Source organism: Serinus canaria, chromosome 19, assembly GCF_022539315.1.
Source record: "Serinus canaria isolate serCan28SL12 chromosome 19, serCan2020, whole genome shotgun sequence".
Taxonomy (NCBI): domain Eukaryota; kingdom Metazoa; phylum Chordata; class Aves; order Passeriformes; family Fringillidae; genus Serinus; species Serinus canaria.
In genome coordinates, this window is record NC_066332.1 from 7,281,217 (window position 1) to 7,307,071 (window position 25,855).

Genomic DNA, 25,855 nt, shown 5'->3' on the forward strand with positions numbered 1-25,855 from the left:
TTATTGGAAAAAATTATATTTTGGAAGAACTCACTACAGAAGGTGACAGAATTCCAAAAATCAAATTACATGAAAATATACATCGCCATTTTCTTTGTACATTAGGTGAGGAAAACTCTGAAGTAGAAGGCAAAGCAGATGAAGGGCCACAGAAAAGAGTAAAGGAGGGAAACTATTTTTGATACCAAACCCAGAAGTTAGTCATTTGAAAGCCTACAGATGTGCATGCTTGAACTCAACCTTGAGAAAAAACAAGCCTCCCCCCACACACACCCCACCCCACAAACAGGCAATGAAAAAGGCAAACCAAAAATTTCACCCATAAAAAGCAGCTCATTCCTATCTTGGACTAACTTAGTCAACCAAACTTCCAAGTGAAAGCAGTCAAGTCCCTGGAAGTTAAAAATTCATTAGGCTGCTCAAGGGTGCTCCATGGCCAGTTTTATTGCTATACCAAATTCAAGAAGGATGAGTAACTGGGTTTAAAAAAGGGGTGGGAAGAAAAAAAAAGCACCTTTGAGACTACAAGGGTCATCATAAAAGAAGACACAAGTAATTGATAGGAAATCCTTTCAGGGTTTAATTGTAGAGTTCTGATGGGGGAAATAAAAGGGACCACATTTCAAAAAAAAAAAAAAAAAAAGATACTAAACTTTAATAAGCAAGAAATTTTAATTAAGCCTCGGTGGGTCAAAGGAAAATTAAAGTGGGAGGGGAAAAAAAAAAAACAAACCAAAAAAGCCAACTTAGTATCCTAATTGGTTTTGACATGCTTCACAAGTTGCTGTTTTTTTTAACTCAAGAAACAATGAATAGGGAGAGAAAAAACCTGCTAAAATCTTTAGAATTTACACAATTCTATCCCTAACTACAGACAGCATTATTTGGTACAATGTGTATTTGTGGATGTACATGAACAGTATATATATTATCCGGATCATGTTGTGCTATGTACACATCTTTACAATTCTTCCTGAAGGTTAAAGCAGTTCATTAGATTTCAAAATGCGTAATCATCTTGTGTTGGCACTTGTTAGGCTCTTGTCAGCATTGATAACTGGCATGTTTTATTGCAGCCCAGTTCCAGCCAGTGTTTGCCAACTTGTAACAACAGAAGTCCAGCAATAGGTGGGTAGAGTGCAGGAAAAAAAACAGTGCCATGTTTCTCAATTGGAGACCTGCAAAGAAATCACAGGTATTAAAATAAAACCCCTCCTCACCCTCAATTATTTTCAAGATGTTAATTAGTTTTTCAAGCTCAAGAAGATTAACTATTACTTGTTCAAGAGCTTTACATACCTCTGAAGAGAAGATGGATAAATCCAAACTCATCACCTGAGAAAGCCTGGAGTTAGTTGAGCACACTGTGTGTCCAAGCTCAATTATCAGACTTTCTGGCTCCTGTACCTCGTGTTGCTTGTCGAGTGCGCAGCGTGTAAAGCTTTGGTTATTCACACACAGGGCTAAACGTGGCAGATTTATCACTGAAAGGTCTGTGCATTACTTACTGTGAAAGGCAGGTACAAGTGGCACAGCAGTGCTCAGCAAGCACTGACACCACAGCCCCCAGTCACACTGGGCTGGTCTGAAACCAGCTGTGGCCCCTTCTCATCCAACTCCCTGCCCATCGCTCACTTGGGAGGAGTCACCAGACTTAGAAAAGCTTTTGCCTTCCAGAAAAGTAACACAGCCAATTACTTAAAATATTTGTCAAGAGCATTGTTTCACTATAGCTAAGTTCAACATGGCAACGGAGCTGAGGTTAGTTAAGGATACTCTGGAGTGTTACTCACAGTTACTGCCTTTCTCCAAGACAGGAAAAAAAAAGTCAGCAGCACTAACAATTCTTGCACTCCAGTTACAGGCAGTTGTACAAGACTTTCTGTTCCTTTGCTTAGTCTTTTGGTCCATATTAAGCATTTTTCATGCTTAATCCATACTGAAGAAAGTTCCTTTCAATCAAAGCATTTCTTCAAAGAGGGACTGCACAATTAATTTGTCACAGATGGAGCCTTCCCCCAACCCCCCCCCCCCCCATGTTTACAAAAGGGTAAGAAAGGAACTCTCTCCTGTACAACTGTGATTAAAAAAAACGACCCTGCAGAAGAATGTACTGAGCTGCTCTGGTTCAGTCTGAACCACATACAGTGCCATATTTCTGTCCCTGTGAATTATGTAATGCTGTAGGTAACCAGTAAATATGGATTTGGGGTTTGCTAGCCAAATGGGTCAGAGCAGTTTATTTGCCAAACCAACCATTAAGAAAAGGCAGCTTCAACATGAAGTTCTGTTTTGCTTTGAAAAGCAAGAGTGGGAAATTATTAGCTCATGGAGGAAGTTTTTCCTTGGCATACCAAAGATAAAGTGACCAAAGGCCAGGGATTTAAGGGCCATGCTTTGATACAGAGCTTTCTATGAGAGGTTATTAAAAAAAAAAAAAAAAAAAACAGTCCCATTAAAACTGAGATGGGATTGTGTGAATTAGAGTAAGTATCTTGAGTCAGAAGCTCTTTAACAGGGTGGAAAAAATGCAAATATCACATCAGCTGCTGTCAGGTCAAAACTTGTCCAAGCTCTCAGATATGCCACAGTTCAGTTTCCAGGCAGAACACAGCTGTTTTTATGAAGCTATTCCCAAGCCTTCCTCACTAAAGATGTTTTCTGGGCTGCTGAAGAGAACACAACCTTTCTTGATATTGAGTGATAACATCTCAATTTGATGCTTTCTGCTGTGCCAGGAGACTTTCTGTTATATCTCCCATAGATACCTGAAACAAACCCTTCTCAGTGGTTCCTGGCAACCTCACTGAAGTCTCATTTAACTCCTATGTGCAACATGCCACCAACATCTGCAAGATAATCCACAACTCCTGAGATAACAAGACTTCCAAGATGCTTTTAAGATTCTAGTAAGTATTCTTCACAAAAATGAATATCAAGGAATAGTCACCCCCTTCTATTACAGACCCAGTAACCTCTAAATGCCATTAATAAAGCAGGATGAATTCTGATAAAGAGAAGTTCAAATTCTGAACAGCATAAAACACAAGAATACAAGAGAAGTTCCCCAATTTTGGCAGAACAGGCTGTCAAGTGTACTTAAGTTCTTTTAGTCTTTAGTACTGCATACAGGCAAAGAGCTCCACTGAGATCATGCAGCTGAGAAGAAAGGTTTGGGATTTTCTTTTTGCTTTTGAGGGGGAGAAAAAATAGTTCAGCAACACTTAAGCAGGAAATCCTCAACTCAGGTAACTGACTCATCTTGAGAAGGATACTTACCCTGAAAAAAGTGAAGCTACTAGCTGCTGAATAAGTGTCACTCAAAAGCAGTTTCTTGGCTTTTTCTTACACAGCGGGCAACTTTTCTTTTAAATTCTCCATTTCTGTCTTCTCTCCATTCTTTCTGTAATTGAATAGACAGCTTTCAGATGTCAGTCCTACAACAAGGAGATGTACAAGCTCTAGGAAGACTCTTGTTTATGTTTTCAGACATTAGCCATCTAGTCAACACCTAAATTTGCTTATAATCATTAAGCTCCTCACCAAAAACCTGTGATATTCAGTACTTTTTAAAGTTTGCTCTGGGTTTCTGTGCCAGCTGCTTACAAGACAGTGAGGATGTTATTGTCCCCTTGGATTTTGGACACACTGCAAGACTAAGCTGGTGGCTTACCAGTATTTCACACTGTTTGTGCTAAAATCTATTTGCTTCAGCCTGCAAAGTAGCAGCAAACTCAACCTGTAGACCACAAGCTGTTATGTGTTAGAGACAGTGTCTTTAACTGCAGTGCTGAAAAAGGTACACAGGTACTGTGGAGCCAGCAGTTACTCTGAGATTATTTTTAAGACAGTTTCAGTTCCCTTCAATCTAGCCAGGACACTCCAGGACAGAAATACAGAAGTCACAGTATCTAGAAGAGGCACAGCAGTGTCCTTCGAAAGCAAACACCTCCTAGTTAGATATGGCTGTAAGATACTGGCTCAGTGAGAAAGACCTTAGGAGAATACTCAGCTCACCCACAGGGCTGGTCTCAGTGACAGGGATCTGATTTCAGAGCTGCAGAGATGAAGAGCCAAGATAAAGATGAGCAGGAAGATAGGTAAGAGGGAAGTCTGACCCAGAGATGCACCCATCAAGGTGCACAAAAACCTACAGGAGGAAGTGCAGCCAGGTTTGTTTTGTGCCAGGCTCACAAGGAGCTCAGATGAAAGCACAGGAGCACCAGGTGTGGTTAAGATTGATGTGCTGGGTACTGCCTTCCAGTCAGAAGTGGTGGGGAAAATATAAAGAACACCTTATGTCATGAAGTTCTACAGTTCTTACTTTCTGATACAAGCTATACATTCTTACTGCAGGGGTGAGGGAAGGGGTTAAAAACCCCCACATTGTTTCACCTGATGCAATCTAGCACACAACACCTTTTCACCCCCACCTGGAGTGGAGGCTGTAGTACATTTGAGTGATAAATGGCATACCCTAACATTCATCACCTCCAAGCTCACCTAAACAATCAGCCTGTTGGAGAGCCCAGCACGTCTTAAGTTTCCTATGAAAGCACAAATAAGGCTACTCATTAGTTTGCTCTTTTTCAGCAATTCATGCAGCAAACATTTGGTTCCTTGGACTGGGACATAGGACAGCTTACACAAGATGGCTTAAAGCCAAGAAAAGCATTGAATTTGTGCCCTCTGAGCTTCAGAGCCTTAGTTTTTGTTTCTACTTTTTCTATTTGTAGTTCTATGAATTGTTCAGATTTGAATAGCAAGCACAGTTTCCAATCTGACAGATGATTCCCCAAAAATGTAATTTTAGGTCATGAACTGTTGTATTTGCTTTTTAAAGTATCTGTTCAGGTTCCTGATCCTCATTTTTCTTCCACTCCAAGAGACAGTACTCCAACATGCATAGTTCATTTTTCCTGAAGGCAGGTCTATCCCCTGCTCCTGTAATCCTGTGAATTGCCTGTAACAACTTATTCACTAAACTCACTTAAAAGCAGGAACTACTAACAGCAAACAAAGTATCTTATAGTAACTGCCAAATTTTATTGCTGTTCTAAACACAGGAGCTGCTGTTTCTTCATTACCCTGAGTATGTTTTTTGCTAATATGAAGAGATCTACAACCCAGCAGAAGAACCAACTGCTCCAGCAGCACTTCAGAAGTTCCTTGAAACTTGTAATGCCACAGTCAAAAATAGTTTCTAGCATCCAAAGTGATGCCTCACTACTATCTTCAGTCAAATTTGAATTTTTTTTGTTCTTTCATGCTGGGCTAGAAAAAGGTGGTTTTTATTTTTGACCTTTACCCTAAAATAATTTTGTGTCTAACTTTCCTAAGAAAAAAAATTTAAAAAATTAAAAACCTCTCCTGAAGTAGTTGTCAGAATGGGGCAGAATACAAAAAGTCTGATGTCAGGAAGGTGACAAGCACAGCTAAAAACATGTGCTTTATCCAGGATTAGGCCAGCTACATTCAATATATATGAGTTTGTGAACTGAGGAATTCTAATTGCACTTTTAGCATTTCATTAATAACTTGCTCTTCACGGTGCTCTCAGCAGGAAATGTCCATATTTCCTGGGTGTCTGCTTCCACCAGCAACATGACACAAAAAGGGGAGGTCCAACACTTAAAAAGGATAAACGAGGAAATCGTTCACTGCAACTGTTTGTTTTCTGTTTTCTTCCCATTAAATTTGTTCCACATCAGTCTGTTCCCATAATGATTTTTCAGAGCTCAACCACTTTGAAAATACTTCACAACATAGCAGATCAAAGGCTCTATCTAACTACTAAACTCCCACCCACTTTGGGAAGGTATAGCCTGGCTGACAGAACAGGTTAACATTCCCTTACAAAACTCTGCATCTCACAATCCCATCTCCTTCCTCACTCCCACAGTTAAAAGAGCCAGACCTTCTCTTTTGTGAACAGCCAACACCCACTGCTGAACTGCAATTCAGGAGCATGTCAGTGTTATGTCAGATGAGCAGGGCCTGAAATCTGTCCCCCAATGCCATTCCACAACTGAGACTTTTTCTCTCCTCACTACAAACACTTCTCAGTCTCATTCTTATATTCTGCTCTAAACACAGCTTTTCTAGAGAGCTGATAGCTGTGTTTATACACACACAGAGCACGATCCAGAATGCTGTGCTGCATCAAACGCTTCCATCTCACACCTGCAGATTTACCCTGGTCTTTGGCTGTAAATCAGACCATTTTTCCTCACTCCTGAGCCAGTCAGTCTAGTCTGGGACAACCCTCCCTGTTGAGTTGAAGGTCAGATGTCCAGTAAAGCCTTTCAGTACCTTCTCAGAGCACAGACCCACACAGTCAAACCTACTGCTCTAATCTATGTGACAGGAAGACTGCTCTAGAGAAGTGACAGCAACTTCCCAAGGCTAATGAGTAGTTTTGTCTGACATCACTGCTTTTCCCAACACAAAGGTAGCCTTAGCCTGTGATAGGAAAGGTTCTTCCCCCAAAGTTACTGTTTGCTAAACCAGAACCAGAAATGCACTGCAAGGCTTCTACATTGAAGACAACTGGCAGACCAAGGAAAGCCTTACCGCTGCATCAACATTAGCAGGAGAATCACCATTGGGATCTGCCAGCATAGAAATAACACTAATCATGATAGTTTCCACTGTGTGAATGGGAAGCCAGCGTTCCTCAGGTTTTTCATAGCCATATTTGTCTTCTCCAGGCTCATGAAGAATTGAAATGCAGACATCGCCGTTCTTGTCAACTACAAAATAGAACAAGGCATATTTCAGTCATGAACAACAGGCTGGCATTTCTTCAGGACAGTCAGGAACTGTTCATCTTCACTCCAGCTACTCTGAAACACTGTTAGTGAACACTTTATAAAGAAGGAAAGTAATTAAGTGTTGCAGAACCTAAACTGTAATAAACAGGGCTTGGTAGAAGTCTGAATGTGCCTGGACTCGTGCCAGAGAGGGCACATGGGGAGGAAGGACTCGTTCTAACATCACACTGCAACCCTCAAGAATATTTATTTAGACAGGCTTCCACTACAGCCTTTTCTGTTAAGTTCAGCAAACTCTAGAGTGACTTTTTTCCACAGCAACAGCATCAGCTGGATATTACTGGAACATACTGAAATATGATTTAAACTGCTGGAATTAGAAAGTGCCTGACAAGTACTCTGGTATTTCCAGAGCTGAAACTGACACAGCATTAAAATATTCCCTCTCCTTTTGATGGGAGCACTGTCTCCTCCCACCTTTCAACATCTACAGTTTCTGAAGATGACGAACATTTTTCTTTCCCAGTAAAACCATCTTCTGTTTTATGTCACCTTCCCATCCAATCTCCATCAGTCCATAGGTAAACGAGACATTAGGAGAAGTCTCCTTTAGAGAGACTAAAAGATTTCTTTTCATGCTTCACTAGATGAGGACAACCTTGGGCTTTCTATACTGAGCTGCCAAGTCAGTAACAGCAAGATGAAATAATTGAAGGTATAACAAAAGGCAGCTATAGAAGTCAAGTTTTTCCTCAGACTAGAAATTTGCACTTTGGAGAAAAAAAATTAAGGAAAAAAAATCCCTGAACAATTACCAAGAATGCAAGAACCTACTCAGAATAGCTTCTGAAAATACTTTACGAGTATTTTATGCTCTCAGAGTAGCACTATTAAAAACTCTGCCATTGTTATTACTTCTCTATTAAGTGAGGATGGCAAAGTAAAAGCAGAGTTTCATATTTCTAACGTGAAAAGAAATATATTTTATTTGTCTTCCCTTTCTGCATTTTAGTTCTGAACTGCAAAAAGAAATTGAAACTTTGACATTTCTTACCATTCGGATGCCAGATTTCTGTGATGAATTTCATTTTTGGCGGCCTCAGTGGGTAGTCTTTTGGAAAAGTAAGATGAGCCTTGAAAACACCACCTTCACTGGGGAATCAAAAATATCTTAGTAGAGTTTCTTGTAAGCTTAAGCTGAAGATCGGAACTTACTGATGTTCTAAGTTTACACCTCACACAACTTAACATCATGTTGGTAATTAACAGTATCAACACTTCCATATGCAATGTAAGGAGTTTCTACATTCAGAAGATCCTTTCACAAGATACTGCCAGTTCCCCAACATGATCTTTTTTAGAACTAGGAAGATGTTCCAGAGGGGAAAAACCATGGGGGTGGGTGGGGAATCAAAAAAAAAACTGCCAAGGAATTTACCATCTGGAATCACAACTTACATTTTTTCCCCGCAGTACATTTATTAACAGGAAAAAAAAAGGTATTGCCAATAACTGCCTTTCTGCAGTCCAACCCAGCAGACACCCATTTTCCTCTGCTAGAGGCCTCAGTCCTAATTTTGTGGTCTCAATCAGCAGCAGTGAGCCTCAGGGAAAAAATGCAGAAAGCTCTGGCTGTGTGTAGAGCATTAAATGTAAAAAGAATTCCAATTCCACCTTTTCAACACTAAGCTAAAGTGACTCAGGCATGACAGTGAGGTGTTCTGCATTAGTTACCCACTCACTGGAAAACAATAATAAACAAGAGACATCCTGGTTTTATGTGGGGTTAGAGGCCAGGAATAGTGCCTTTTGAAAAGGTGAAGGTCTCTATTAGATGGAAAGGTTTACAGATGGAATACTTTGCTAATGTCAATAATATTTGTCCTGCTACTGTCATTTCTTCTAACTGAAAGCTGTAACAAAATTTGGAATTGCAAAGGCAGAACAAAAAGTGGAATATACACCCCCAAAGATGGCATGAGATGCACGGTGTGACAAGCTACTCCTCAGCTGCCACACAGACAAAAAGAAGTGGTGAACAGAAAACTGTTCAGTGCCATTTTTTTCCTGTATTTGCAAAGGAGTAGAAAGTGCACTGGCTAACAAGAAAAATCACATGTTTTACCATCATTAACCAAAGGCGTGCAGTTCCAGCAAGTGTCTCAAAAAAAAAAAAAGGAAAAAAGAAAGAAAGAAAAAAGAAAACCAAAGAAACAACAACAACAACAAAACAACAAGACCACCCCAAAAAAGGATTGCCTTTAAGTAACTTGGCTCTTTGAAGCAGCTGAGGGGATCTGAACCAACAGCATTTATTTTTCCAAGTTATAGAAATGGCAGGCAGTTTCCAAAGAATCCTTCATCCCAGCAGAGGTAAGAATTCCAGAAAGTTTTGTCATCTATAATGTCAAGACAAAGGAGAGCTAGATTGCATTTGCTGATAGCCCCAAATCAGTCAAACCCTTTCTTCAAAACTGGAAATGTCCTTCTTTCCCTTTTTAAAGAAGCAGATCCTAAAGCTACTAGGCTGTAGGGCATCCCTGGTTGCCCCATATCAACTGCATATAAATGCAGGTTTTAAAGTGGATATACACAGGTATCAGTTAATGAAATACAGCTATCAATTAAAGGAGATCAGTGCCATTTTTAGCAATTTAAGCAATATATCTTATGAAAGGGTTTCTGCCAGTAGAGTAATGTACTAAGTCTAAAGTTTTTTCAAGTAAACTCAGAATAAATGAAGTGGGACCAGCAATGAGACTGATGTTTGAAAATTGTTTAAGTTAAACTATTATATATGACCATTCTTATCAAACAGCCCAGGGAAGAAGGGTTCAGTGTAATAGTACCCTGAAAAACAGCAACCAGGGACTGGAACAGAAGAGAGTTTCTTACCTAAAAGCCTCAAAAAAATTTCAGGACCCTACAGAAGTGAAGTTAAAAAACCACTACTGCAACTTTTAACACCTAAGATGAAAATCACTTAGAAGCAGCATTTCTTTATTGACAGTATTTATAAAATAGCCAGGAGAATATAACAGAACCACAGGACTGTTCAGAAAAGGTCAACAGAAGTTGGAGAAACCATCTCATGCAAGAAGCACAGTGTAGTGAGCTTGAGGAAAAGCCAAGCAATTTGATTACTGGATTTAAATACTTATTCAAAGTCTGCTGGCAGACATACAGAACTTCATGCTGCAACCAAAACTGACCTCAAGTAAACGTCACTAGGCTTTCTGTATCAGTAGCTTACCACTGCAACAGCTTAATGAAGAGAACAGAGGTCATCTTCAGGAGTACACTTTAAACTGACCTCTCCTGGGCAAAGAACCTTTTCCCAGAAACTGGAGTAGATATCACCCCAAAGTACTCCAAGTCACACCTGGAAGTTTTCCCATCTCAATCTGACAGGATTTGAAGCCAATTCTGTGGCCTGCTGAGGTTTCCTCCAACTACATCCCACCTGAACTGAGTATTTTCCTGCCATCACACACATGAAGTTGGAATGGTTTAACATGGCACTATCACCTGAACTACAGCCTCCCAGCAGCAACAGCAAATAGTGCATTTTATCTGCCTTGCTTACATGTGAAAGAAAACAGAAGCTATCTCTAAGTGCACCTATTGTCTTTCTTTCCCACATGAAAACAATGAGATCAGTGTTGCATTTTCCCAGGGGAGCAAAGCAGTTTAGAACTTCTACATAGCAAATCCAGCTATTTACAGGTATTCTGCTAGCAACAGAAGAGTATTACCTGATTTAGCACAAGGTTTTGGTTAGCTTCTATTCACTAGGAGCAAACTAGAACTAGTAAATCTGAGTTCATTCAAGTTTCTGTATAAGTATCAGTACTTACTATAGTGTATCTGGAGGACCAATAATAAGGACTTCCCATCGATAAAGATCATTGTCATCTATTAAGCCCGCTGAAAAGCCTTCCACTGGATTTTTGTTGAGCTCTGTGTAGGAAAAAGAATTTAAGAGAACTTTAGGTGTCTATAATACACATTTGCTGGTTTTGCTTCTGTGTCCATACATGACCAAAAACCCCCATGACATTTGGTGCTTTCTCATGGCCTAAATGAGTGCCCTCAGCTCCCCCACCACAAACACTTCTGCCAGAGCTGGGACGGTGCCTGACCCTGACGTTCTGTGAGTGTAACATGAGCAGAAGGGCTAGAACAACACACAACTATGGGACATGGTCTCCTACACTAGATACCAATGAGTGCTTAAGTCAGGAAACAGACTTTCTATTAATACAAGAGCTTTACAAGAACCCCAAGGAGCCAGCTTAACTTAAGTCTGTCTTTAACTCTAGAAAATGTTAACAGAAGACCAAAGTCACATTATGGTTTTATTTAAAAGCAACATTCTACTTTGTTTAAATGATTTTTCTTTCAGACTCTGAAAGCATTTGAGACCTGTGCCAGTGAATTCTGGAGATAATGATTTACTATATTTTGAACTAGTACAACAGAATATGGAAGATAAGCTGCTATGCTGTTCAGATATGGAGTTGTGTGTTTTTATTTCTTCCTTTTGCTTCACAGGTTTTTTTCAATCAGTGACAAGCTATAGAGCATTGTAAGTATATAGGCTACTTCATACAGCTATTGCCAGATAGAGGCTTCTCTGGAAATAGCTACACACAAGTCACAGCTAGGTCTAGACTCCACTGAACTTCTGTTATCAGCCTGCTCCAGGGAAAAAAAACCTGTAAGATCTGGAATTAAACCCTCCAATGAGTTTTGCCTATAATCCAGTGGTGGGGGTAGGAAGGTGAGAACATCTATTAACTGACAGCTTCAGGTCAGAAATTACATTAAATGCCATATTTATGCCAAATTCAAATTCTCCATCCAGCATTTCCAACAGTGCATACAAAGTCCTGAGAGATCTTGGGTACTTGGGATACAGGAAGGGGGAAAAAAGTCATTCCTTCAACTGGTGAGTATTTTCCAGATTAAATTAAGAATGGTAGTTATTGTGGGAAAAAAAATACAAAAAACCAACGAGCTAGACTTATAAAATAACCTCTCAGGCTCTATGCAGTCCTCATGATTCTGTTACACAGCACAGCAAGCATGTCTACATTTTCTCATTCTGTAAACCTAAAAGCCATAAAAGTTTTAAGTTCAGAAGGCCCTATAATGCCCTCAGGCATATGCAGAGGAACTTCAAGTGAGAACCTTGTACCTTTCTGGAGAAAAAGCTGCCATTCAGTCCAAACTGATTTGCCCATAAGCTTGCAATCACTGGTGGCCAGTTAAGTTCTGAACTATTTACAGTGTGGCTGAAAAAGGCAGGAAGAATCAATTCAAGCCCTACACAGAGGAGTCTAAGTCCACACTGGGAAAACAAAATGCTGAGCTCACATGAAGATCCTGAAGAGGGAGACAGCAGGAACATCAACTTTAGTCATTACTAATTTAGGAAAAATTATCCACAAAGATGACTCAATTCTAAAATCCCAAGGGACATATTGAAAGGGGTTTTCCTAGGAGCTACTCAGAAGGGTGTAATCAGATAGTAAGGTCAGCCATCCAGCCCCCAAGGTGCAAGACAAAGATTTGGGTATGAGCCCAACCACATTTTTTCCTGACAATGCCTGAAAGAAAAGGCAACATCACAGGCTCTCTAACCAAGATGCAAACCTCAAACCCAAAAGCTACAGCATGGCCATGCTTCCTCTAAGCAAACCAGTTTTCAGACTCTGGTATTTATGAAACTTTGTGGAAATGTCTGCACAAGCTTGAGTAACTATTTAATCTTAGCTGAAAGGCCAGATAGCCTAGGTGAGCATCTCACATTAAAAGAGTTTCACCACTCTCTTACTACCTCCTTAATACAAACATTTCCTCAGCATGGTCTATTAAAAGTTCCACCACCTCAGTAGTTGAATATAAACTGCTTTTTCAGGCAGGAATATCATTAAAAAATTGCCTATTACTTGTGAAAAAAGCCATCTTTGCTCAGGACATTTACATCATCCTTTCAGATATTATTAATACTGTAATACAGAATACCCACTGTAGTAACTACAGAAGTCAGAATTCAAATAATAGGTTTTACTATCTCACCTAAGACTTTCAAACTTGAATTTAAGCCTGTGAAACACAAGTCCCATTATTTCTGCATTTCCACAGAGAAAAAAAAGGATTTGTGCAGAGTTTTGTGTGAACTGCTGGAACTCAAACTGCTCACATTTAGCTTCTTTATTCTTTGCAAGTTACCACTGCTCAATGATAAGACTTTAAAGACTTCCTAAACTTAAGACTGAAAAAATTCAGAATGTTTCTCTCTATTTAAATATGCCACATTATTTCCAAGGCCAATATACACATTTTCTTCTCTATTTCTTAATGCGTGCTGTTTCAATTTCTTTTTACATCTGTCTCAGCCTCAAACAACTTTATCCCTAAGTAGTTCAAAGCATTTTTTTGTGTATTTATTCCCAAAGAGAGACAGCTCTTACACTCTGACTCTCACCTAGGACAAGGTAGCACTACACTGCAAGAGAACTTGGCAGAAGGAGTAAGATTCCTGGATGCCAGCTCCTTTAATGCAGAACATCTGTAAACTGTATGAAAGGGACAATCATTAACAAAAATCTTCAGTTAAAAGCAGTTCAAGAAGATTTTTTAGTGGATGTTGCTGTAAAGCAAATGAGCACATCACTTCTTTTACAAGAGGTGCCATCAGTCTCAGCTTGTGAAAAGGTTATTTTCCTTCCATGACAGCAGTATCGAAGCACAGCTCAAACAGCTGCGGATTGTTTTTCCTAAGAGTGCTTCTGCAAGGAATATAAGCTCACACACCTTCTCCACGAGAGGTATGCCAAATTACCAACAGCAATTTAAAAATGAGCTTTTCCATCCAGATTATTTATGTTAAACTAAACAACATGGCTGGCAGGCAGACAAAAAAGGAAGTCTCAGGAAAGTTCTGCACTGAGACATGAAAAGCATCATCCTTGGCTGCTTTACCGTGCCAGTAGCTGCTGCTCATTAAAACTTACAAACACCAAGGGCCCAAGGTTTGTTTGGCTTTGTTTTTTTTCCCTAGATATAGTGAGTGTTGTGTAGCAGAAAAGTTAGCCAGTAGTACCACCTGCCTCTTGCCTCTCTCTCCACTGGCTGAGCCTCACACAGTAGTGAAATCCATGCACCAAACCCCCAAGGGAACAGCGATGCAGGCAGGCACAAAAGGACCTCACACACACGGCTCAGTGACACAGGGCTGCTACCAGGCCGGTGTCACTGCTCGGTGTGACACCAAGGCTGCACCCAGGGCAGGGGACACCTGCTCCCTGCGCCTGCCAGTCCCCACCAAGCACAGCATTAACTGCTTGCAGCCTGGACAGGAGCTTCCCTAGACAAATGTGGGTAAAGCAGAGGATGTCCCCCTTCTCCAGGCAGGGAGAGGGGAACAAGCTCTTAGTGCAGGTCCTCGACAAAGCTCTGAAGAACTGCCCTAGAAGTGCTGGAAAAGCAGAGAAGCCAGACACCTATGAAGAATTGGATCCTTAGACATTATTTTTCCAATAGCTTTACTTTGAGATTTCTTTCTCAGCTAAAGACATGCTGTACTTTTTAAACATTAAATGAGTACATTAACATATTTCCATTATGTCCATGCCTAACTAAATGCCATTTACTTGCAACTACTATATATTACAGTCTGTAGTTGAGCATTTCTGACAATATTTTTTTCATTTCTGATTATTTAATAGGCATTTTTCTACCCAGCAAAAGAAAACAAAAATCCAAAACATTCACTCAGTCTAGAAGCAGTTTCAGGTACAGCCCTTAGCAGACCAAGCAGCAGCTGACAGCCAAAGCAGGACACACCTGGACAGCTGCCAAGCAGCAACATACTTGGAACAGAATCCAGTGTCTGCTTATAAATTAGACATTCAGTTCCTTTAATCCCAGTCCTGAACCTGGAATTAAATACAATACCTGATTTGGGAGGTGAGGAAGACTAAAGGCCCATAATCCAAGAGAGTTGTTTAAATCCAGAACAGATTTTAAAGCCCCATGGCTCCCTTTCCACATGATCTGCCACACAACACACTGTCTGTCCCTTTAGCTCTTATTAAAGCAGAACTAAGTTACCATTGCCTTAAACTTGAGCTAACACAGTACCATGGGCTGCACTTCCAGTTTCAGTGTTTAGTTTACATCAAGCTACTGATATTCCCACACTCACTGAAGCTGCCTTTATATAAGCCAAGAGACTTCACCAATCCCAGAGCAAAAACAGCACCAACAGAAATGACTAAGCAGAAGGAGTCCCACAGCTCCCTGGAACAGCTATGTACGGCATCCAAACTTTTCAGCCTGACGTCTCACCCAGCCAGCCACTGCAGATCAACTCTCAGTATTTTGAGCTAGCTATATTACAGTACAAAGCTTCAAAAACATGAATTCCTATAGTTTTTTAATAGCAGCCTCTGTAGAAAGTTACACAGTGTGTGAGTTTCGTGCAGCCAGTGAATAGAGCAGAACACAAAACCAGACTAGGCAGCCCAAGTCCTGGCTAAGGCTTCTGGATAAACCATTCAGCTGGCTTACACAGCTCTCAGAGCAAGCAGGCCATACCAGCACTTTATATTTGCTGCACCTTAGACTTGTGTTGTCTCAGCACCAGTCCAGGAGCTTCTAACAACTGTTCACACCGAAAATCCTCATTCTAGACACTTCTTCTCTGTACCCCTCACTGTGACTTCCATTAGCCCTATTACTTCACTGAGGTCAGTCACAATTTCCAAAACTTTCCTCCATGCCGGACCCAGCTATACATCTCAGATTTTAGAGAACAAGAGCTGAGATTATGATAAAGTAACATGATCTCTATGTGGAGATGTATTCCCCAAGCTCTCCATTTCATCTTTCATCATGTTCTGTCTTGCTCCACAAGCTCATCCAAGAAGCTCAGACAAAATGTAGCACCAAATATGCACACACTCCTGATAGCCACTGTGGGAGTGACAAATAGACAACACTTAAAACAGATTAAGCCTCTGAAGGACAATAAAATTATTTTTAAGGGAAACTACAGTAGTAAAGACAAACCTGTCTTTAGCAGAGATTCTACCAATCATTTCAGTAGAAGCTTTAGGTTTGACTTTAGCCTGGTAACTAATTTCCAGTGCTCTACACATCACTCCTTCTTAATAAGGGCAGCACTTCAGACATTTACAAATAAGAAGGGTTTCAAAATAACAGGCAAGCTGCATCTATCTCAGTGCAGTGCTACACATCTCTGTGTACTGCTTCACTTGCCATCTCCTCAGCTATACCTGTCAAGTCTTCCTTAGATTTGCAGAGGGAAGCAGATTTTGAAAGGACAGAAGACAAGACTGGAGGTTTCTTGTTTGATTTTTGGTTTTATTCCCAGTCAAATTCCTAGCCGTGGCCACAGTTCGGCTTTGCAAATAAGTGGAGAGCAGCGCTAGCCCAAAGTCCCTAAAACTGCCACTAGTATGAGGATTAAGGTACCAGAGACACTTGAGTAAATAGAGATTGGAATTATTTTATGAGTAACACATCACATTATTCTAGAATTAAGCTAAAAACTGAGTTCCTTGATTCTGTATATTCTGCAGCTGCATGGTCATAGGAGTCACAGCATACCTGGAGACAGACAATTGTTAGTTTAGATTAGTGATTTAGTGGAAAACTGAGTCTTAACACATCAACCAGGAACTTGCAGGTCTTTGGTATTGCTGTAGTTTTTAAGGAGCTCCCCACAATCCCTTAAGCCCATGGAGGTGGACATCAGCAGACACTGTCAATGCTCCTTTAGATTTCTCTCTCACAGGTCTCAAAACTAGCTCTTCCACAGTCTCAGCTAGAACACAGATACCCAGCAACGGATCTAACCTAGCAACCCAGTTTCCCCAGCCCACAGCCGGCTCCTGTGCACCATTTCACCTGAGAGTCCTAAAGACAGGCAACAACAGCCATGAGCTATTTTGAGGCATTTCCTTTCCACAGCACTCCTCACACATGGACCCTCCTGTGTGCACACACTCAAAACAGTCCTTTTCCAACATCCCACGCTACAGTAGGAAAGTCTGCCTTCCCCTCCCTCAATGCCATTATTTGCCATTAAGCAAATATCTAAACTTAAGTTACTGTGGACCACATTGTGCCTACGAAGCCCACAAATCTTTTCTTTCAAAACAAATGTGGTGTTCAAATTACTTTCCTGTCCAGATCACTGGAAATACAAAACATACTCATCTGATGAAAACCTTTGAATGCTGTAGTGTTGTTTGATATTTTGAAACTTATGCTTCAGAATTAAGGTTCTCAGCAGGAAGTTCAGAATATATGCTCAAATGACCATCAGCCATATAATTTTGGTAGAAATCAAGGTAAAATCTTTCCTGAACAGCCTTATGCTCAAATGACCATCAGCCATATAATTTTGGTAGAAATCAAGGTAAAATCTTTCCTGAACAGCCTTATGCTCAAATGACCATCAGCCATATAATTTTGGTAGAAATCAGGTAAAATCTTTCCTGAACAGCCTTCTTTGACTAGACTGCTAGAAGCACGCTGTGTATCACATCAGACCAGAATCCAACACAGTTACACTACCCAGGTTAAAATGCAGGTTGAATAAGGTCTGTTAAAAGACCACAACAAAACCATCCCCAGTAAGATCTGAATTTTGAGGGGAAGAGTTATGAGGAAGGGAAAAACAAGGATAGCAAAAAGAATAGGAAGAGCCCTGATTGGGAAACCCACATGTAAAAGGAAGCAATTATGTCACCAGGGAATATTCAGTGCAGTGCTTTGCGCAGAGTCACCAGCAGCACAGAGCCACATTCATCTGTCACACTCAGTGTAACAGCATTGCCACCTCCACTTTGTCCCCCACATTTCATGCCTTTTTCCACTCTTAAGAGTTAGACAAGTATTCAATGGGCATCTGTCTGCATTTGAGATGGTCACCCTCAGCAGCATTCAAGAGATCTTATCAAGGTAAGTAGTTTCTGAGACACCATTGATTATCCCATCCCAAAGCAGGTGTCAAAAACAGGTCAGATGAATCACACTCTACACACTTCTTTCTCTCACCCGCAAAGAGACTACAAGTTTCAGATGCCTACTGTACACAACTGCTGGAATTTGGCAGGACAAGTGTCATCCTAGGTGCCATTAATGTAGCTGAATTTACCATGGACAGGAGAAGTTGATCAATTTCGTAAAAGCACATTATCATTAGACTACAGCTAAGGAAAAAAAATCCATCCAAGTATCTTCTGAGCAGTCACATACATATCAAACATGAAACAACGCTGCTGCAGAGAGCCAAGCGTTCTAGGATGTGTATGGTTCATAGACAAAAAAAGGAACAACATTAGAAATCCACTGAAAAGGCTCTATGCCATGCCTATGCCACAGGGAGATATTAACATCTGAGGGTGATGTTAACATCTAAGCTGTTGTGCAAGTCAAGAACAATTTTCCAGCTTGTTTTCTCTCCTGCTTACAATATGAATAGCAGGTTTGCATATCCTAACTTGAGCCACATTGTTATTTAGAATTGTTTTAAGACAGTCCTTTAAATGACTCCTGACAGCACCATCTTCTAGATCAACAGCAAATGCCAGCCAGCTAAAAAAACAGCCAGCTTGACCTATGAGGTGTATGATGACAGCACAGAAATACGTTTCCCTTAACAATCCACACACACAGAGACTGTATGTGAAAACCTTTCCAGAGGGTTTCAATCAGAAAGTTTTTATTTTTATTCTAAACCTGTGCAAAAACTGCTAACATTTCTATCCAGGAGGGCAGATATTTTTATGGAACCCCATTTCAATTAGATTGCTATACTTAGTGTTCTTACAAGGTCTGGATATCTGATCTCTGCTCCAGCTGATATGCCTTGGACTTGAGAGTAGGAAAGAAAAGCAAGTATGAACATTTACACTTGCAGGGTGGCCTAAAGCTCAAGCCTACTAGAGACTGTAAGTGAAAGATCTCATGACCAGACACTGAAAGATAGGCACACAACACTGAAAGCTGAAGAGAGGTGCAGCTGGGTGAGAGCAAAGGCCTGCACGTGAAGTGCTGCCCTGACTCTGTTAACATACACTGGAATAAAAAGAGGACAGCAGAGTTTCAGGGGTCACACACCCTCCTCCTCACACAAGCCACCTGCTCTCCTTTTTCCAGGCACCCAAGTCTGCACACTCATTTTAGTATTTGGTTAGTTCTTGCTTTCAGAAGAGCAGCCACCTTTCAGATCAGTTCCACTTCATTAGAAACCCATCTCTATGCTAGGAACAAATTGTTGTATTTTACATCAAAACAGAAGTTGATTAAACACACTACAGGAAGAAAATTTAGCAGAATGCCTACTTGAGGCAAGCCGGTTTCACCTACAAAGGTCACTTATTTTCAAACTGTTTAACATAGGGCTTTGGGAGAACTAAAAACCAACTTGTACCAACCACAGAAGGGATCAAGTAATCCTGCATTAGTTGAATATGTACGCAATCCAAGTCTGCCTTGCACTAAAAAGAAATTTCAACAATATATAGAAAAGTCAAGGCAGAATCAGCTATAATTACATGTGGCTTCATCTGAAGACCATTCACCCCACTTGATTTACCCCTATCAATTTCTCTTAAATACATATATATTTATATATACATATAGCAAATCAATAAATCCTTAGTTTGCAGTTCTGCAGCAAATAACTACAATACTGAAGTTGGAATCAGTATCAATCACACAAGTCAAGCCATTTTAGCTGGTTTTTGCATGATTTAACATCTCCAAATGAAGCTCTTACCAACAAAGCAGAAATTCTGATGAAAGTAATTTCTGAAATTAATTTTGCTCCTTACTTCAGAGGATCTCCAGCAATGTCCTCCCATTCCACTATTCTCATCCAAACATGAATAAATCACTGTACTGCCAGATCCAGATATGCCCTTACTTTGGTGTAACTTACAATGCCTTGTTTGGGGGGAGCAGAGAAGGAAAGAACTCAGAGCTAATGGCAAGTTTGGTTCTTTCCCTGAAAGATTAGTAAACTGACCTAGGCAGAGCCAAGGCAGTGACTCCTTGATGAGGCAGGTTATTGCTTCATCCTGTTTAAGCAAGTGGTTGAGTCACCAAGCCCTTCCATTCTGTAGTTTAGCTAAACCTCACTTTCCAAATCTGCCAGCACCCCTGAAATTTTGCTGGTGGTGCTGTTCTAAATATTCTTTCCTTTGAAGATGCAATGTTCAGATTATTTCTACAAGAAAGCATTTGGAAAACTAACACGTAGCAGGCAAAGTTCACCATTAGTCACATTTATCATGTTATTTACAGTGCAACAGAAATTCAGACTGCCTGTGCTGCTGTAGTGATTGGAGTCTGAGCAAGGCCTGTATTTCAGCAATGATATTGTCTAGAAAGTCAGCTTGAGAAAGGCAGCTTTGATAATTCTGTCAGCACAACCTCACAGAAACAGGATTACCTCATCTGCTGTAACAGGGCCCTATGCTGCCAGGGGGTTAAGGTGACTGCTACACTCATGCTGTACCTAGGTACCCCAAAAGCATCAGACTAAAAAAAATGATGGTTATCTAAAAACCATGAAAGAGTCTTCTAAAAACAATATGCAGTAGTGTTTATAATTTCAGGACCAATTAAAATGCTAAGTTTTACGTGTGCAGGACTTTGGAGTCCTAACTATTTGGGATAACAGTATTACTGTGCATATGGACAGACCTTCACAAAGGAGATAAAAGGCAATCTAGTACCAAATTAATACTTCACTCAGAGTCACTCAAATTACTGTCTTACAGACAAACTTAATGTAAGCCAGTGCTTAACTGTAAACAAAGGTTTCTTATGCAGCAGCCACCCCAGAAACATGCATCTCAGCCTTGATGTATAAAGTGATCTTCACTCTGCAATCCCCTCTCCATTCACTACTCAAACAGATTTTTTAAAAAGTCCTATCTAACTGCCAAAAATTCAACTAACTCAACATTACCCAGTATGATTCTTCCTCAGAAGAAAGTAAAGGTTGTTCAGCTGTCACATGAAGTATTTAATAAAATTGTCCAACTTGCTAGTTTTTAATTAGACATTTCTGCTTTGAAACAAAAGCCATATACACTTTAAAATGAAATGCCATGTTTCTCATGCTTAAAAAAAGCCTTATAGTGGCTTTTCTGTATCCTAAGTTGGAGATTATTTACAACCCAGCTCAACTTCAGCCAACAAAGGCATGGTTATTCCCATTTCCAATGCTCCATGTTTATGTTACAGAGAACTCGCAATTCTAGTTCCACTGTATGCTACTGATTTAACTGCGTCCTCCCTATGTGATTTTGCTGGTTGAACTAGACAAGTCTGCCTACTCTAAAGTCTCTGTGTCAGCAAGAATTTGGCAGAAAGATGAAATAAAAGTATTCAGAGACATACCTCAGTCTGTAAAACCTTTGGGCTTGACAGCACTGGAGACTGGGAAAGAAGCTTTACACCCTGTTGTCTGCATCTCTTTTTAAAGAGCATAAAGTTTTGGGGCTGCAAAAAGAAGTTTATCCTCCACCAGCTCCCCTGAGGGATGAGCTCTGCTAACCCAGTGCTACACCAATCTACATTTATTTAAGTTCAGGGGCATTTTTTTCTTTTAGTTTTCCCTGCACTCTGCCTGGAAGAGATGGACAGGTCATGGCTTCTATTTCACATTATTATCAAGTCACAAAGTGTCCCCCTCCTCCAAAAAAACCCCACTAAAACCTCAAAAAAACAAAACCAAAAACAAACAAACAAAAACCAAAACAAACAAAAAACCCAAACAAAAAACCAAAACCACCCAAAATCAAAAAGAAACCTCCCCCCCAAAACAACAAAATAAACAACCACCAAAAAAAACACCACCAAATGTAAGAAAAAATATGTTTGAATTTTAAGATATTTCCAGAAGCTGCTACTGTTTACAACTAAGTTGATTTGAGAAGGAACCACATTTAATTTGACAGATATCCACAGATATCTGATCCTCCAGCTCTAGTTAGACCACCCTCTTTAAATGGCTTTGATATTAAGAGATCCCAAATCATCACTTCCTTAAGGCATAAAAAACCCCAAAACCATAAAAAAAATACTCAAAGTTCTTACTGCTTTGAATTGTTCTTGTGCCTAAATGGGGGCAAGCACATGTCAATATAAAAACAACTACTACACTTAGTCCCTGGGGGATCCAGCTCAGTATTACATTAGCAAAGACTGTGAAGCCACATAGAATTTGGGAGATTAAAAAATAACCCACATGTAACTTGAAGTTTTATTTTGTGACTGTCATTGAATGTCCCTTCTCTCTGAGCATTATCAGCATCCAGAACATGCCACTGAAGAGCACAAGCATGTTGTACATGGTGCTGTGGTACCAGCTCCCTGCTCAAGTTACAAGCCAGCTTGCTTTCAAAAAAAAAAAAGTCTGCCTTCATACACTCATTGGAGCAACTTCAGGTTGTGTTGTCAAGTTTTGTTGTTTGGTAAGGCCCATTATTTTACATCTCACTGACAGCCAGCAGCCTCATCAGTTGACCTATACTTTGCCAAAGTACTCAGGAATTAAAACAGCTCATTAAAGTGCTCCATGCCAGACACCTTCTTTCCCCATAATTAAGAACCAAAGCATATGGGGGACCAAACAGGTAGCTACTCTGAGAACTACTGTTTAACATGCATCCCTCCTCCTGCCATTGTTTTTTCTTCGAGGCATTGAAAAGAGACAGCCAGGGTCTCACCAATAAAGAATTTTTATACTCCTCAACCATTGTAGAGGTTTCAGATTCTCACTTCAACCTCCCTTCCTTTCTGGATGTCTTGCTTCAGCAACTTCAAATCTGTCATTATCACAGAACTGAATGATCTAGAGCAATTTAAACTAGCTTAGAGCACATAACTCATATCAACTGTCTGTTTACTGGTCTCCAAAACCCAACCACCAGGTACAACTCCATGACTCACCACACCTGATAGAGGCAAAAACTGCATGGAGCAGAGACTGAATATCAGTCCCACCAGGGCAAATACCACCAGAGTGGTGGCTTTTGGTTTGAGGTAGAAGAAACAACATGGGTATTAATAAAGGAACATGTTGGAGCACGTGAGACTTGGAAGACAGTCAGCAGTAGGGAAGGAAAATCATGAAGCTCTGACTCTGCACCACGACTTCAAGCAGCCTGACACCAGAAAAACCAGTGACAGTCCAATGCCAACTAAGTTCAGATGTCACACAGAAAATAGTTTCTTCCATACATGGTAACTCTCTCAGGTCAGTTATTCCACGTAAGACTTTTGAAGAGTTCACAACTCTTCTTCAGTGCTCATCATACTTCATGCACACTCTAAGTCACTTTTAATATGGTTTCAATTTCTTTTAGTACATGTAAAGGGATACCAAAGGTATTGGTATTACTTAAAACAAAACCCCCAGAATAGCTGCATGATGCAAGAAAATGGCTGCAGTCAGTACAGCTGAATCAGTAATAGGGGCAACTAGAAAAGCTCACCACTTTTTACCAGAACACATAAAGCCTTCAGATAAGGGTGAGCAGAAAGTTAAACAGAAGTTAAACCCTAGATCTAGTAGTCTACAAATGTACTTACATATCCAACCAGTCTGCGCTTACACAAGGCCTTAAGACCTCACAAGACAAAAAAAAAAAAAAACAAAACAAAGTACACCACAGAAGCTGAATACTTACTATCAAGAGACTTCAACCAAATGTCCAACTTTCTTTTGTTGAGCACGATTACTAGATTAAAAGAGAAATTCCAGACAGCTGAACAACTATTTTAGGTTATCAAATGCTTTTTTTTTAAATCAAGATAGAAAGCAATTATTCTACACTGTTTCCCTTTAGGGATCACGTATAGGAGAAAGAAGCTTCACATCACATTCAGTCTGGAGCTTCTGCAGTAAGCCCATATCGAGGCATTATTAGCTTATCTGAACATGCAGACACTTCACTGAGTGTCACTAATAACTTCAGCAGTTACCAGGGCATTAACAGGTACATGCTGATGTTCAGGACTAAGGCCACAATATGCGATTTTTAGCCACGGTACAAAATTTGTTGGGTTTAAGACCTTTACCCTAAAGGGGTAAAAACGTTTTGTGCTAGTAGTTAACGATATTGAAGTTTCACAAACTGATCACCATCCAAACCCAGAAAACAGTGCTGGAGATGCACAAACACATCATCCAGCTCGCTATACCCGGTTATGCAACCTCATCTCCTTACTGCTAACAATGCTGCTTTCCAGCCTAAGGCTTCCAACGACATTAACTGAAGTTTCAGGCCAAAATCCTCCTCCGGGAATTCCTGTGCCACCCAATGACCCTGCCCCTTTGTATGGCTACTCGGCCAACTCCAGCCAGCGCTGTAATTGCCCGAGTTTAGGTACACCTGGCACATATTTCCTTAACTGGCTACGAAGTAATTTTTTACGTAAGAGACAAAAAAGGCGACCCGATTCTCCCAAGGTACCGCGCAGACCCGTGCGCTTCCTCGAGTGGACGGCCGTATCCCGGCCCAGCAGGCAGAGGATGCGGTGAACATGTGCAAGTGGGGGAGGGAGGAAGGGAGCGCTGCCGGCTCGTTTCCCTTTAAGTGTGGCAGAGCACACATGGAGCCGCATTGTGCGGCCCCGCGCATGCGGGGCCCCTCGGCGGGGCCGGGCCGGGCCAGCTCGGCCGCCCGCCCGCCCGGGGACAAAGGGAGGGGGCGCGGCGACACCGAGCCCGTCTGACACCCCGATGACACCCCACTCCCCTCCGCCGCCGGCCCGGCCGCGGCACCCAGGCCGTGTCCGTCCCCAAGCCCGGTCCCCAACTCCTCCTCCCCCGCGCCCGTCCCGCCCTCTCGCCCCCGGCGGACCCCCCCCGCCCCTCCCCGCGGGTCCCCCCGCAGCGGTCCCGCCCGCTCCCCCGCCCGCACCCGCTGCTGCCCGGTCATGTCCCCCCCGCCGGTGCCTGCGGAGCCCCCGCCGCTTCTCCTGACAACAAAGGGGCCAGCGGCCTCCCCCTCCCGGGCACGGGAGGTGAGGGGGAGCCGGTGAGGGGAGGCGGGACGAGGGCACCGCAGGTTCCCTCGGGAAGGGGTGCGAGTGCGGGGAGTCAGCCTGGGCCCGGAGTGCCTCGTTCCGGGGGTGGGGGAACAATCGTTCTTCCTCCGCTTCTTTCCGGCGCCTCAGAAACACCCTCAAACAGCAGCCCGCACGCATCCCCCGCGCTGCGGGGCGAGCTCCGGCTCGGTTCTCCCCCGACCCAGGGAGACGGGACCGCAAGGGGAGGGGAGGAGGAGTCCTCAGTCCTCCAGGCTTAGTACCGGGGGGCTGGGGGGTGCCGACAAGCCCGGCCGGTGCCACCCCGCGCTCCCCCGGCGGGACAGGGACAGCCGAGGGGACGCTCTTCCACCGTGCCGGCCCCGCTCCCCTCCCCCGGCTCCCCTGGCAGCAATCGCCGGTCGGGCTCCCCCTCCCCCGCTCGGCCTAGTTCCCTCGGCTCCCGGCTGGGCACAGCACGGCGAGGGGGGGCCGTAATCTCCCCTTCCCCCTCACACACACACGCAGTCCCGCCCGCCCCCTCCCCGAGCCGGCGCCCCTTCCTTCCAGCCCTACGGGCCGCGGCCCCTCCGAGGCCGCCCGGCCCCTGCCTCCCCCGCGGCGAATCACCCGCCGCCCTCCCTTCCTTCCTCCGCCGCCGGCCCAGGTACCTGCTAGTTGTCTCCGCAGTAGCAAGGCGGACTGGAGCTCCGTCATTCTACCCCTCTCTGCCCGGGGAGGGAGTCCCAGCGGCGGCGGGGACGGCGCGGCTCCTGGCGCTGCGAGAGGTGGCGGCGAGCGTCCCTCAGCCCGTCCGCTCCGCGCCCGCCGGGGGTCTGGCTCGGCGCCGGCCGCCACAGCACGCAGGGTCCCGGGCAGGGCAGCGCGGCCGTGGCTCCGAGCCGCCCTCCGCCTCCTGCTCCGAGCCCTCAGCGCCGCCACCTCCTGCTCCCCCCGCCAGGAATTTCACCGCACTCGGGCCCGCGCAGGCG

General features: G+C 42.5%; 1 protein-coding gene across 4 annotated transcripts; it reads right to left on the bottom strand.

Moving 5' to 3' along the window:
- Positions 1-25,855, bottom strand: UBE2G1 (ubiquitin conjugating enzyme E2 G1). Of its 4 annotated transcripts, none has more exons than XM_050981825.1 (7): positions 25,535-25,855; positions 23,522-23,572; positions 10,631-10,733; positions 7,828-7,925; positions 6,574-6,752; positions 3,280-3,403; positions 1-1,178 (listed from the first exon to the last, which is right to left on the bottom strand). In XM_050981825.1, exons 1-6 carry the CDS (start codon positions 25,578-25,580, stop codon positions 3,317-3,319), a joined length of 564 nt encoding a protein of 187 aa, XP_050837782.1. In that variant the 5' UTR covers positions 25,581-25,855; the 3' UTR covers positions 1-1,178; positions 3,280-3,316. The 4 variants fall into 4 exon arrangements, with proteins under 4 accessions (XP_050837782.1, XP_050837780.1, XP_030087642.1 ...); XM_050981823.1 differs by lacking the exon at positions 25,535-25,855 and adding an exon at positions 24,758-25,236; XM_030231782.2 differs by lacking the exon at positions 23,522-23,572 and having other exon boundaries at positions 25,535-25,853.

Coding starts and splice junctions, on each gene's coding strand:
- UBE2G1 (XM_050981823.1), bottom strand. CDS start 25,043: ATGCGTGCGGGCTGCTGTTTGAGGGTGTTTCTGAGGCGCCGGAAAGAA. Junction 10,734..23,521: donor TTGGTTGAAGTCTCTTGATA/GTAAGTATTCAG, acceptor TTTCCTACACAG/AGCTCAACAAAAATCCAGTG. Junction 6,753..7,827: donor AGAAATCTGGCATCCGAATG/GTAAGAAATGTC, acceptor TCTATTTTGTAG/TTGACAAGAACGGCGATGTC.